At 39.4% G+C, this 14,569-nt stretch overlaps 1 protein-coding gene across 1 annotated transcript in view; it reads left to right on the top strand.

Moving 5' to 3' along the window:
* The window catches only part of PPEF1 (protein phosphatase with EF-hand domain 1), a 74,401-nt gene that overhangs the window by 29,144 nt on the left and 30,688 nt on the right, over positions 1-14,569 (top strand). The window contains exons 7-10 of the mRNA XM_021683870.1: positions 6,183-6,349; positions 9,227-9,263; positions 10,117-10,266; positions 12,515-12,664. Of these exons, the coding sequence (XP_021539545.1) occupies positions 6,183-6,349; positions 9,227-9,263; positions 10,117-10,266; positions 12,515-12,664 (504 nt within the window). The remainder of the gene's footprint in view (positions 1-6,182; positions 6,350-9,226; positions 9,264-10,116; positions 10,267-12,514; positions 12,665-14,569) is intronic.

Genomic DNA, 14,569 nt, shown 5'->3' with positions numbered 1-14,569 from the left:
CCTTCGGCTCAGGTCATGATCCCAGGGTCCTGGAATCGAGTCCCGCATCGGGCTCCCTGCTCCGCGGGAAGCCTGCTTCTCCCTCTCCCACTCCCCCTGCTCGTGTTCCCTCTCTTGCTGTCTCTCTCTCTCTCTGTGTCAAATAAATAAATAAATTCTTTAAAAAAAAAAAACCATTAAAACTATTTGCTCTTGGGGCGCCTGGGTGGCTCAGTTGGTTAAGCAACTGCCTTCGGCTCAGGTCATGATTCTGGAGTCCCGGGATCGAGTCCTGCATCGGGCTCCCCGCTCAGCGAGGAGCCTGCTTCTCCCTCTGACCCTCCCCCCTCTCATGTACTCTCTCTCATTCTCACTCTCTCAAATAAATAAATAAATCTTAAAAAAAAAAAAAAAAAACTATTTGCTCTTGAAAATTGAGATAGAGCTCTGCCTTAAAGCCACAGGGAGATGTACTGTTCAAGTTTTCTACTTCTTTTGAATCAGTTCTCAGTTCTCATAGTTTCTTATTTTCAGGGAAATCCTCCATTTCTCTAGACTGTAAAAGTACATTGCCATAGATGTCGATATTATATTGTTTACATATATGTAACTCTTTTATCTAGTTCTCTACATCTTTTTTCCTACTCTTTAATCTTACATATTTTTAAAAAGATTATATTTTTAAGTAATCTCTACACCCAACATGGGGCTCAAACTCACAACCCTGAGATCAAGAGTCACATGCTCTATTGATGAGCCAGCCAGGCACCCCAATCTTACATTTTTTTTTAAAGATTTTATTTATTTATTTGAGAGAGAGAGAGAGAGAATGAGCAGGGGGGAGAGGGACAAGCAGACTCCACGCTGAGTAGGGAGCCCAACTCGGGGCTCGATCCCAAGCCCCCAGGATCATGACCTGAGCCAAAGGCAGACGCCCAACTGACTGAGCCACCCAGGTGCCCCGTTACATGTTTTTTAATTCTCTCTTTTTTTATGTACCCTTAATCAGGCTCGTGATGAGTTTATCAATTTTATTGGTTCTCTCAAAGAATCATCTTTTAGATTTATGTATTTTTTCTTTTTTATTTGCTTTCTATTTCACTAATTTCAGCTTTTATCTTTATTTGATTGGCTTTATTGTTCTGCTTCTAATTTCCTGAGATGAATAGTCTTTCATGTGCATCTTCTTTAAGCTTTAATAATGAAGGCATTTAAAGCTACACATCTTTTCTTTCCTTTTTTAAGATTTTATTTATTTATTTATTTGAGAGAGAGAGAGAGAGCACATGGGAGGGGGGAGGGTCAGAGGGAGAAGCAGACTCCCTGCTGAGCAGGGAGCCCGATGCGGGACTCGATCCAGGGACTCCAGGATCATGACCTGAGCCGAAGGCAGTCGCTTAACCAACTGAGCCACCCAGGCACCCCAAAGCACACTATCGCTCCTGCTTTTTTTTTTTTTTTCCAATTTACTAGAAGCAAATCACTAAATCCAACCCACATACAAGAAGAGGCAAATTGGGCGCCTGGGTGGCTCAGTTGGTTAAGCGACTGCCTTCGGCTCAGGTCATGATCCTGGAGTCCCTGGATCGAGTCCCGCATCGGGCTTCCTGCTCGGCGGGGAGTCTGCTTCGTCCTCTGACCCTATCCCCTCTCAGGTGTTCTCTCTCTCTCATTCTCTCTCTCTCAAATAAATAAAAATAAAATCTTTAAAAAAAAAAAAAAAGAAGAGGCAAATTAGGCTTCACCTTTTAAAGGGAGTGTCAAGAATTTGTAGACATTATTTGTAGACATTATTTTAAGCCAATAATTCAATCTGAATTTTGTATTTGTGTTTGTATTTTTAAACAGTTTCTTCTTGCATTTATTGTAGTTAAATACATGAAGCAAAAACTTATTCTTTTGTTTACTGAGTACAAGTTCATGAATTGTATCTCTTCATAAGTGTCTTTTATTATGTAATGTTGGTTTGTGATCATGTTTAGCACTTTTAATCTTAAATTCTTAAACTGTCTCATATCAATATTTACATTCTTGTTTTCTCTTTTTCTCTTGTTTTCAACCTCTCTTTACCTATTTTTTTAATGTGTGTTTCTCACAAACTATATATACCTGAGTTTTGTATTTTAATATAGTCTAGTAATCTTGGTATTTTGATGGGAGAATTTAACCCATTCACATTTCGTATAACAACAGATATTTTTGAAAATTTTTCTTCTATTTTACTTTGCTTACTACTTATTTCACTATGTTTCATCTTCTGCCTTTTCTTTGTGCTGTTTTGGTGAAGTTTTCTTTATTGTTTTCTTTGGTGTTTTTACTGTGCTTTTCTATTCAATAGTGGTTATCTTCCCATTCCTGACATTTCTGATAAATAATGTGTGTATATATTTCTCAGATATCTATAACTTTATTCTTCCACCATTACCTTCTCTCTCCTCCAGTAAGATAAATGTATTTATTTTCACACTTTCCATGTGTGTCCCCTAATGGGATGAGATATGTGGAGAATTTGCTTTTCTCCCCTAACCTCCCCTGCAAATTCAAGTTACTGCTCATGCCATATTTTTAGTTCTTGACCATTATTAGGTTTTTCTTCATAGAATGTCTCTTCTATTTCTAGAATCCTTGCTTAGTACTTAAATTCAAGTTCCACATTATCACTATTGATTTATATTTATATTTAATTATATACTGGAGGGCTCATTGTTCATTGTTCACATCTATATTCTATATAATATATTTGTTCCTCTTGGCTCTTTCCCTGGCTGTTACTTCGTTAGAATATTTTCTTGAATGTTTTCCTCTATGGGGCATGTGGGTGCTATATTCTCTGAATGCAAGCTCCTTGAATGCAGGACTTTGTATTATTTACCTCTGTGTTTCTAGCACCTAAAACTGTGTCTAGCACATAACAAGCAATCAATACATGTTCATTGCTTTTGTGGTATTAGATCACTGCATACTCACATATGTCTTTCTTCTACTCTGATGATCATCTATGTTGTTGCTGATATTTGATCCTTTACACATCTGCAAATATTATCTATCACCCTAAGAAGTTAATGATGTTTTGGCCAATATAGAATTCTTGGGTCACAGTCCTTTTCTGTCTTTAATTTGTAGATTTATTATACCATCTTCTGCTTCCCACTACTGCATATGAGAAGTCTAATGCCAGGATGATTCTTTTCTCTTTGTAACTTATTCTTTCTGTCTAGTAGCTTCTAAGACGTTTACCAGGTAATAGGGATATTTTTTCCCCTATCAATTGTGCATAGGATTCAGGAGCTCTTTCAGACTTCAGGCTGAAGTCCCTTTTTAACCATAGAAATCTCCCTCTCTTCGTTATGTAATTATTGCCTCTTCTCCATCTGTTCCTTTTTCCTCATTCTAGAATGATTATTGGCATATTAGTTCTCTTGGCTTTGAACTCTAATTTCTTACTCATTCCTTATGATTTCCATCATTTTGCTTTTTAATCTGTGTGAGAGATTTTTCATCTGTTTGCTTTTTCGGGTCAATAATGTATTTTCCAATCACTGTTTCTTTTAATTAGCTCTAATCTATTGATATTTTAAATTCGGAAAGCACACTTTAAATGGCAAGAATTATTAACTTTTTGTTCTTTATTTATTGTCCTCTCATTTTTTAAAATAACGTTTTCATCTGTCCTCCAACAATTCTAGCTCATTAGGTGATAGAACTTTAGCAGATCTGATTGGTCTGTCCCTCTCTGGTTACTGGATCCCCTTAAGTGCTAGGTTATTTTCATTTTCTATTCTCTGCTTAAGCTAAATTAAGCCTGTCTATAGTTGAATGCACAACAGTTGCTACTCCTGCATCAAGAGTGTGAAAGGAAGTGTCTATGTTCCTAGGTATCCCTAAATGCAAGTGTTAGTTTTCTTTTAGCTTCAGAAATAGAGATGAAGTTCCCTACACTTTTTCTAGTAAGATCCAGCTCCCTCTCCCCCAAACCAGGACCATACTAATGCTCTGAGTCAGGGTCTCCCCTTAATCAAGGGATGCACAGGTCCCCTCAGGCCTAGTTCTTCCATGTTCTCACCCCAGGGCTCTCTACTGCTGCTCCTCTAGCTCCCTAGAATCCCAAGAGAGCCAATAGCCTCTAGCACCCCTCAGATTCCTCTGGTTTACTCATCCCAGCCAGCTGAAGGCTGAGGGAAGGAAGAGTATCAGAGATGCAGAATCCTCCTTTTATTCTTTAAGTTTTGATAAGCAATAGCCTATGTTTTTGCAACTGGCTCACACTATTTAAGCCCAATGTGATAAAGATAAGTGAATTAATGTATAAGAAAATATAAAATAATGGGATCTTAAAATTAGAAATAACATGGAGGTCATAATAAAATGAATCTTCTCATTTGTATGGTTCTCTATGGTTTTCATGCAATTTTATACACACAGTCTCATTCAAGTTCCAGAGTAGCCCTGTATGGTAAGTATGGAAGTTATCATCCCCATTTTACAGATGAGGGAACTATAGCTCATAAAGATTAAATAATTTCCCCAAGGACACATGGGTAATAGTGGAGCTGGACTAGCAAATAAGTCTTCTTATTTCTGGCCCAGGACACTATACTACTGCTTGCTTGCTTGCTTGTTTGTTTGTTTCCAATTGTCTTCAGAACATGTTACATTACATGATGATTTGGGGAATCCCTGAGTTATATATTGTGACCTGTATGATATATTTTTTCAACCATTTCTACTATATTGGTATGAATAATTTTAAATGTATATAAATACTGGGACAGTGACTATAAGGTCATAAGATTTTCTTTTGTAGTTTGAAATCTAAAAAAAGAAGAATTTGAAAATAGTTTGAAAAAGATTAATGTAACTAGAATATGTAGATTATTTCCTGAAGGTAACTTTTTTGAAGGGGGACATACATTTGGACATATGAGTACTTAAATTTTTCTCTTTGTGATGTATTTTTTAAACATTCGAATTTATTTTACTATGCAATAGAATGCACTTGACCATTTCCCTACCAGGCATGATATGCCTGGTGGGTCTGGCATGTTTGTTTTGTCTTACAGTTTAGTAGTACAGAAGTAAATGAATCAATATCTGTTATAAAGACCAGACCTTTGTCCTGATCCCAGTTTTTTTCCTACTAACACTGTGTTTAAAAGTATTATCTCATACTCAGGAGTGATAATCAAAATATTTAACAACTAGGGGCGCCTGGGTGGCTCAGTTGGTTAAGCGACTGCCTTCAGCTCAGGTCATGATCCTGGAGTCCCTGGATGGAGTCCCGCATCGGGCTCCCTGCTCGGCAGGGAGTCTGCTTCGTCCTCTGACCCTATCCCCTCTCATGTGTTCTCTCTCTCTCATTCTCTCTGTCTCAAATAAATAAATAAAATCTTTAAAAAAATAAAATTAAAAAAATATATATTTAACAACTAATATGGCCTGGTCAGTGAGCAGTCACAATATCTGCCAGCTATCCACACCTGGTGTAAATGTATCAGAGTGTACTGGTGATAAATCAGCCCTGCTCACAGTTGCATGGTACCTTACACTTTGCTGGGTATTTCATATCCATTCTCTTGTTTGATCTGGGGAGGGGAGTGGATATAGTATCGTTCCCCTTTTGTAAATTGAGGGATTCACAGCCCCAAGAAGCTAAACATAGGGCCTCTTAGAATGAAAGACTTTTGGCTCTTGGTTCAGTGTTCTTCCTTGGGTGGAAGTTTCCCTCTTTTCAAGGGAGAAAAAAGAGATAAATGTAGCCATTTTTTAAAAATTTTTAAGAAGATTTTATTTATTTATTTTTGAGAGAGAAATTGAGAGCACGCGTGAGAGCACTGGAGGGGGGCGCAGAGGGAGAAGTAGACTCCCCACTGACTGAGCAATGCAGGCGCCCAAGGTTAGCCATTTTTGATAGGACAAAAATCAGCTCCTTTTAGAGAAAACTCATAGTAGCTAGTGGGTAGAATGAGCAGTCACCATCCCCCTGGAATCTTCCTATCCAAAGCTAATGCTTCACTTCCAAGGTCCCTTGCAGGTGATGCCTGCCCTGGAAGAGTGAAACTACCTCAAGTTAGTGAGCAGATTTTTCCCAGTGGAGGAACTAACTTAGCCTCTTTTCTCCATATTCACAGGGACATTTAAGTACAAAGCTTTACTTTAAAAGTACATTCTTTTAACTGCTTGTTTTTCCCCCTCTCCTTCCACAGAATGGTCTTCCCTCAGGGAGCAACTCATATATTTTTAATGGTGATTTTGTAGATCGAGGAAAACATTCCATAGAGATCCTAATGATCCTGTTTGTGAGTTTTCTTGTCTACCCCAATGACCTGCACTTGAACAGAGGGAACCATGAAGATTTTATGATGAATCTGAGGTAACCTAGGCCTTTAGATTTCCTCTTTTCTCCCATACTGAAAAATACTGCCATGTTTAGTTCCTAGCAGAGAGTTAGAGGTGAGTGTAGAGAAGTAGCGATGAGGGGAATCTCAAGGGAGGCCTCAATTCTTACCTCTATTTACCACCTCAGTCTTCTACTGAGTGAGTATACGTTGCTCCCAAGTCTTCTTCCTATCTTTCTTCCAGTTCTGTCCTTGCTTCTCCCTTCTATTATGTTCTTTCTTTTCCTCCCATGCCTCCCATCACAGGCTAAAGTGTTTCCTGGATGGATGTGTTAGGCAAGCTTTGGAGGTGTGGTAGGTTCTATGAGCGGGCTTAGATGAGATCATTCTGTTGCTACTCTTTTGGCTTGCCTCAGTTGTTGTCTCAGAAACTAGTACTGTGTTTTTCACTGATGTGTATATTTTTTTACGACATGGTGATTGCTTCTGGCATAATTGTTCATAAACATATTTGAGAACAGCTGTAATGTAGCATTTCAACTATCTGACTCACTGGAGATTTGAGGAATAAAGATTGGTTAAATGGTTTACCCAATTTTGCTGAAAGACACAGTCGGGGATAAATGTTCCCCTTTCCCTTCTTTCTTCTTCCTTCGCCCCTCCTTTACCAGTTTGCTCTAGGGCAGTAGAAGGCATGACGTGTCTCATGCTTTGGGTTCTAGGTTTTTGGGTGCCTTGATCAAAGCTCAGCAACTGATTAGTTTTGTGTTTGGGGCAGTTTCACCCCCTGGCTTGAGTACAGACTTTCAGTTCTAATTTTTCAGGTATGGAAGCAGATGCTAAGACTATGATGAAAAAAATCCCAGACTGTTATCCGAGGTCCCTTATATGTAATGTAGCTCGGTACTTTTATTTGGGCATGCCACTTATCCTTTCATTTATTCAGTTAGCCAATCACATTTATCTAGTGTCTGTGATTGTTAATGAAAAAGACATGGCCCCTGCCCTCACAGAGTTTACATCTAGCAGGGAAGACTTAGGTTGAACAGGTTTTTCAAGTATGATGAGTTTATAAAGTGGGGACCTAACTTGTCTGGGGGGGGTGATAGAAGGTTCTCCCATAGAAGTATAGTATCAGCCTGAGACCTGAGGATGAATTAGGCAATTCAGAGACAGCCATGGTATTGGCTGAGAAATGGTATCCCACAGTGAGGGGACAACTTAGGCAGAGCTTGAGACAACACTTTTTATATGAAAGAACTTTAGGAGGGTAGGAGCACAGATTGAGGGACAGGATGGTCCCTAATAGGGCTGGAGACATAAGACATGGTTGGATCGTGCAAAGGAATTTGGACTTTTTTCTAAGGACAACAAAAATAATCATAGAAGAGTATCATAAAATTTGTGTTTTAAATGCAACAGGAAGAAATATTTGAATGTGGGAGGCCAATTAGGAGGTAGTTGAAGAGACAGATGATGGATTCTCACGTAGGCCAAGGTAGTAGGGATGGAGATGCAAAGAAGTAGACAGATTCAAGAGCAGTTTAGGCAATGATGATTTAAAGCCTGGTAATGTGATATGGGGGACTTGAAAGAGGAGAGAATCAAGGATAACCTCTAGGTTCCCGGCTTGAATTTGGGAGTACATTGGCATTGTTCGCTGATATTGGGAACATGATAAGAAGAAAAGGTTGGGATGAGAGAAAATGGTAAGTTCATTTTGGGGTAAGGTGATTTGAAGTGCTTTTGATTAAGTAGTTGAGTGTATGTGTCCAGAGCTCAGAAATGCAGTGTGGCCTGAAGCATTGTCCTGCAATATTGGCACATAGTACCCAAAGCCCTAGGCAAGGATGAGATTACCAAGAGAGAAAGTAAGGGGAGAAGAGGGCCTAGGACAGAATCTGAAGGAAAGCCACCATTCAAGGTTAGGCAGAGAAAAACTTGCAAAGGAGTTGTAGAATACCCAGAAAGGTACGAGGAAAACCAAGAGGGTTTATTGTCACAAAATCCAAGGGAAGAAAAGTTTTCTAGAAGGATGATGTAATCAACCATATTTAGTGCTTCAGGGAGGGCAAGAAAGATGAGGACTGCAAGGTGTCCTTTGGATTTAACAACATAGACACCTTTGGTGAGTATAGGACTGAATTCATCTCGGAAAACATAACATTACACTGTAGAAGCCTGACGTGACATGATTTGCATGGATACCCGGAATGAATATGCTGTGTTCTGACTTCCCTATGTTGGGCCTTAAGAACGTATATTATTATCTTTAGGCAAGAAAAGTAATAAAAAAAAATTTCCATCATTAAAGCTCCCTTCATGATTGCTATTCAGGCATGAAAATTCCTGACTCTTTCTATTAAAATCTTGAATACCATTACATGAACTATATCAGAGAGAGTATAAAGGGCCAACTTGTTGTCTTCTATCTAGGCTTTTCTTTGTCTCAGTTCAGTCTCCCCCACCAACCCCCCTTCCTGCGCCTTCATTCATTTACTGTAAGGTTTAGGATGTCTGAGAAATACTCTCTAAATGAAAGGCATTCTCCTGCACAGCTTCCCCCAGCTGCCACTGCACACTTCGCTGACTACTTGCAGCATCTACATATCCTATACCTAGCACATACTTCTTAAGTTGCCTTGTAATTGTTTCATTGAAAATTTATCTTCTTTCTCCAACTATGCTATAAGCTCCTTCCGAGTAGGGATGATGTCATTGGCTGCTTTTGTTCTTTCCCATCATGCCTAGCAAAAACTTGGGTAAGTAAGAGTTTCAACTAAACCCTAGTTTCTTGAGTTCTTGACACTTGTGATAATGAGATGTCAATGGGTCCCCTTTTTGCGTGACTCACGTTAAGTAGGCGTTATCAACGTTTAATTAGTTTAAATACCACTGGTTTTTTTTTCCAGGTATGGCTTCACAAAAGAAATTTTGCATAAATATAAGGTAAGACTCGGACTTTTTTTTTTTTTTTTTTTTAATGCATTCTCTTTGCTGTTTATACATAGAACTACAAAAAAAGAGCCTTTGGGAAGGGTGATGGGTAAAAATAAAAGCACAGCAGGAAGCCCTGGCCAGGGTAGACGCCTAATTTTTTTTTTTTTTTAAGATTTTATTTATTTATTTGAGAGAGAGAGAATGAGAGACAGAGAGCATGAGAGGGAGGAGGGTCAGAGGGAGAAGCAGACTCCCTGCCGAGCAGGGAGCCTGATGCAGGACTCGATCCTGGGACTCCAGGATCATGACCTGAGCCGAAGGCAGTCGCTTAACCAACTGAGCCACCCAGGTGCCCCGAGGCCTAATTTTCTTCCTGGACCAAACCAAGCTGTTTCATTGTGACCTTTGTGTTAGTTTCAGCACAGATACAAACATATTCTATTGTAAAGGTACCCAGGATTTGTTTTATGGTAAAACATGCAGATACAGAAATGACTATCTTAAAGGAAGAGATTTGTACTCCCTGAGTGAGTGTGGGTGTGGGCTCTGGATTGGTTGGTTTGCATATGAAAGGCACTCTCATCTGCATGTGAAGGGCAACTCATCGACAATTTCTAGGCATTAGCTAGCTCTGGGAGGAGCAATCTCTCCTCCAGGGTCAGCAAGGCACCAAGATGTCCAAGTATCAAAAATATAGAACAAACAAACAAACAGAATAAAAAGACATGATTAATGCATGCTGGTGGGTTAGTGACTCCATGCCGACTTCCTTTGCTCCTTTGCCTCGCATGAAAGCTGTTGCATGTTGTGATAAACTTGAACTTACCAAAAAAACAAAACTTACTCAGATTCTTACTTACAGATGCATGGAAAGAAAATCTTACAAATCTTAGAAGACGTCTATACCTGGCTCCCAATTGGTACAATCATTGACAATGAAATCCTGGTCATACATGGTGGGATATCAGAGTCCACAGACTTAAATTTGCTCCACCGTATAGAAAGAAACAAAGTAAGAAATGTTTACATAAATGTCGCAGAGTTTTGTAAGGGGGTATATATATACCTCTTTTCATTTATTATTTTGTATTCATTTGCGTTTTAGTAGTTGTCGTAACTGCAAAAATTAGTATAAATTTTAAGAAAATCTATGATGGCAAGACAAAGAAATGAATGGGTAACTTCTAAATAAGGCAAATATATTTTTTTACCTTCATGATGAAAGTGGAAAACGAGGAAATGTTGGCATTTCATGTAGTTCCTAAAAGTGAAAGTCCTGATTTTTAAAAATTAAAATTTCGGATTAATGTTGTAGTAAAATATACATAACATAAAATTGACCACTTTAACCATTTTTAAGTGTACAGTTCAGTGGTGTTAAGTACGTTCACATTGTAGTGCAGCCGTCCCCGCCATCCATCTCCAGAACTTTTCATCTTCCCAAACGGAAACTCTACCCATTGAGCAACAACTCTCCCTTCTCCCCTCTCCCTAGCACCTGGTGACCACCATGCTATTTTCTGTCTCTGAATCTGACTACTTTGGGTGCCTCATTATAGATGGAATCATACAGCAGTTTATTTCTGAGTTGCTATGACTTCTCTTATATTCCAAATGGCTCAGGGTATTTTGGGGGGAAATATTTTAAACTGAGTAATCATATTAAGTACGACAGAAGCAGAGCAAGAACGTGTATAGAACCTCTAAGGGAAGAGTCTGTGTGTGGCCTGTAAAGCTCCCGTACTTAGTGAAGGGCTCCTTTGGCTGGGCCTTGCAGAGTGACTGGAATTATCTTTGTCCTGTACCAGAGCCCAGCCAAAGGCCCAAGACCAGGGGCATAGGAGGACCAATAGCAGCTCTGGAACCAGATGATCGTATATGGTCCTAGTGAGAAACCTGAACCCTTACCCCTCAAGACTGATAGTCAACTTCCAACCAATCTAGGCAAGTAGAGTCTAGAGCTGGAATTTAATTTGATATAGACAGAAAGGTGACCCCTATTCACTTTGAGTTTCTGGAGCCCTTATACCTTTATGTACATATGAAAGATAGTATTATTGCTAACTTCTTCTCATCCTGAGCCTTCTAAGCCTCAGTTTCTGCACCTGTGTATGGAAGCAAAAAATACCTACTATATTGAGTTGTTAGGAGGCTTAAATAGAATTACCTAGATGAAGAAAACAGCATAGAGTAAGTTCTGAACACAAAGCTCTCTCCCTCCAACTCTCTCCTCTCTTTCCTGATACTTGGAACCGAAGTTTGATTTTTAGTCGCCAAGACACCCCCTGGGGAGAAGTTTTTGGGCCAGGAGTTTTCCCAGGAAACCAAATTTCACCTCCTTTGGGGGTCATCGTTCCACCTACTCATAAGCCTGGTTTTAAAGATAGAAATTTGACTTGTGTACTTTCTGTGTCTTCTACCCCTCCTAGAGTGAGGTTGAATTGGCAGCACATACTTGTTGTATTAAATACAATTGAACTGTAGCAAAAGTAGTAGGTTTAAGCCTTTGGAACTCTACCAAATGAAATACAAAAGTAGATTTTCAAGTCCAATTTTACATCTTTCCCACTTTCTCCACTTCCCCATCCCTTAGGACCCTCTAAGTGTAGGGATGACCATGCTTCCTGGGTTATGCCTGCTGTTGTGGTAGGATTGTTAATGGCGGTGGGGAGTTGGGTTGGGGGAACTTCATGACAACCTCCTTCTAGGTTCATTAAAGGCATTTTGTAAGGTGGGTGGGTTGGTGGGGGTGTCAATGCAGAGGGACAGAGAAGGAAGATTCTATAAACTGAGATTCTAGTTTAGAATTCTTTAAACTCCCTGGCAGGGGGTGTGAGAAAGGATGGCTAGCAGGGCTCCCAGGAGAAAATGATGGTGTGGTACTTTAGCAGGGAGCTGGGCAAAGTATCCTGATCCTAAGTGGCCTTAAGAAGCACGTGTTTGGGCGCCTGGGTGGCTCAGTCGTTAAGCGTCTGCCTTCGGCTCAGGTCATGATCCCAGGGTCCCGGGATCAAGTCCCACATCGGGCTCCCTGCTCAGCGGGAAGCCTGCTTCTCCCTCTCCCGCTCCCCCTGCTTGTGTTCCTGCTCTCACTATCTCTCTCTCTCTGTCAAATAAATAAAAAAAAAAAAAAGAAAGAAACACGTGTTCTTCGTCAGGTTGAGGCACAGCAATAGAGACAGAGTGGCAACTGGCCCGGAAGTTTCTGCATGTGGCACATGAAACATAGGGTTTGGCTAAAGTGTGACTTTGTTTTGTAGATGAAATCTGTGCTGATGCCACCAATTCCCTTAGTTGAAGACCATGATACTGACTTGAAGACAAATAAAGTAGGTGCAACTCTTATACCTCGGGAACTCAAAACAAATGGATCCCTTTCTGAGCAGTTAACAAAGCATGAATGGGAACAGGTAGGTATCAAAGTGTCCCCCAACGTGGCAGTGAAGATGCGGCATAGATGAAGTTATCCCTTAGATACATAACAAGTGACTTACCTTTATAAGCAGAGCATATTCTTCCTTCTGAACTCATTGCTATACTTTTAATAGCTTCATTGTGATACACTCCTTCATTTAAAGTATATAATTCAATGGTTTGGGTATATTCACAGTGTTGTGCAACTGTCATGACAATCTAATTTTAGAACTTTTTCATTGCCTGAAAAAGAAACTCCATACCTATTACTAGTCACTGCCCATTCTCTCCCCAACCACCCCCTCCTCCAGCCTTAGGCAACCACTAATCTACTTTTGGTCTTTATAGATTTTCCTATTCTGGACATGTTCTAGAAATGGAGCCATACAATATGTGATACAATAGGGGTCACCTTTCTGGCTTCTTGTACTCAGCTCAATGTTTTGAGGTTCACCCATGTTGTAGGATGTATCAGTACTTTGTTTCTTTTTATTGCTAAATAATATTCTGTTGTGTGGATATACTACATTTTGTTTATTCATTCATCAGTGGGTAGACATTTGAGTTGTTTCTGCTTCTTGGCTATTATGAATAATGCTGCTATAAACATTCACATACAAGTTTTTCTGTGGATGTATGCTTTCATTTCTCTTTGGTATATACCTAGGAGTGGAATTGCTCGGTTATAAGATAATTCTAAGTTGAACGTTTTGAGAAACTTCCAAACTGTTCTCCCAAGTGGCTGCACCATTTTACATTTCCATTACCAATGTATGAAGGTTCCAATTTCTTCACATCTTCTCCTTTTGATTATGGCTGTCCTAGTGGGTGTGAGGTGGAATCTCATTATGGTTTTGATTTGTTGTGGTTTTGGCATTTCTCTAATGATTAATGATGTTGAGCATCTTTTCATGTGCTAATTGGCCATCTGTATGTCTTTGGAGAAATATCTATACAGATCCTTTGCTCATTTTAAAAATTGAGTTATTTATCTTTTTATTATTGCATTGTAAGAGTTCTCCATATATTCTGGATATAAATTCCTTCTCAGATATATTATTTGCAGGTATTCTTTCCTATTCTGTGGACTATTTTTTCCCTCTCTTGATGGTATTATTTGCAGCATGAAAGTTTTTAATTTTGATGAAATCTAATATTATGGTTTTTTTCTGTTTTGCTTGTGCTTTTGGTGTTGTATCTAAGACGCCATTGTCTAACCCAAAGTCATGAGGATTTATTGCTGTAGTTTCTTCTAAGAATTTTATAGATTAAGCTCTTCCATTTGGGTAATCCATTTTGAGTTAATTTTTGTGTAAGGTGGGAGGTAGAGGTCTAGCTTTAATCTTTTACATGTGGATATCCAGGTATCCCAATACCACTTGTTAAAAGGACTTTTCTCATTGAATTTTCTTGGCACTTTTATCAAAAATCAACTGACCATAAATATGAAGGCTTATTTCTAGACTCTTAGTTCTACTCCCTGATCTATATGTCTATCCTTACGTCAGTACTACACAGTTTTGATTACTATACCTTTTTTTTTTTTTTTTGAGAGAGAATGAGAAAGAGAGCACATGAGAGGGGGGAGGGTCTGAGGGAGAAGCAGACTCCCTGCCGAGCAGGGAGCCCGATGCGGGACTCGATCCTGGGACTCCAGGATCATGACCTGAGCTGAAGGCAGTCGCTTAACCAACTGAGCCACCCAGGCGCCCTGATTACTATACCTTTGTAGAAAGTTTTGAAAGTGGGAAATGTGGGTTCTTTGTTTTGTTGTTCTTTTTCAAGATTGTTTTGACTGTTCTGGGTCCTTTGAATTTCCATATGAATTTTAGGGACAGCTTGTCAATTTCTACCAAGAAACAGCTGGCATTGCTTTGAATCTGTGTTCTTATTGCAATCTT

The sequence above is a fragment of the Neomonachus schauinslandi genome, chromosome X (genome assembly GCF_002201575.2).
Source record: "Neomonachus schauinslandi chromosome X, ASM220157v2, whole genome shotgun sequence".
NCBI classification, from domain to species: Eukaryota; Metazoa; Chordata; class Mammalia; order Carnivora; family Phocidae; genus Neomonachus; species Neomonachus schauinslandi.
This window is presented reverse-complemented; position numbering and strand designations above follow the sequence as displayed.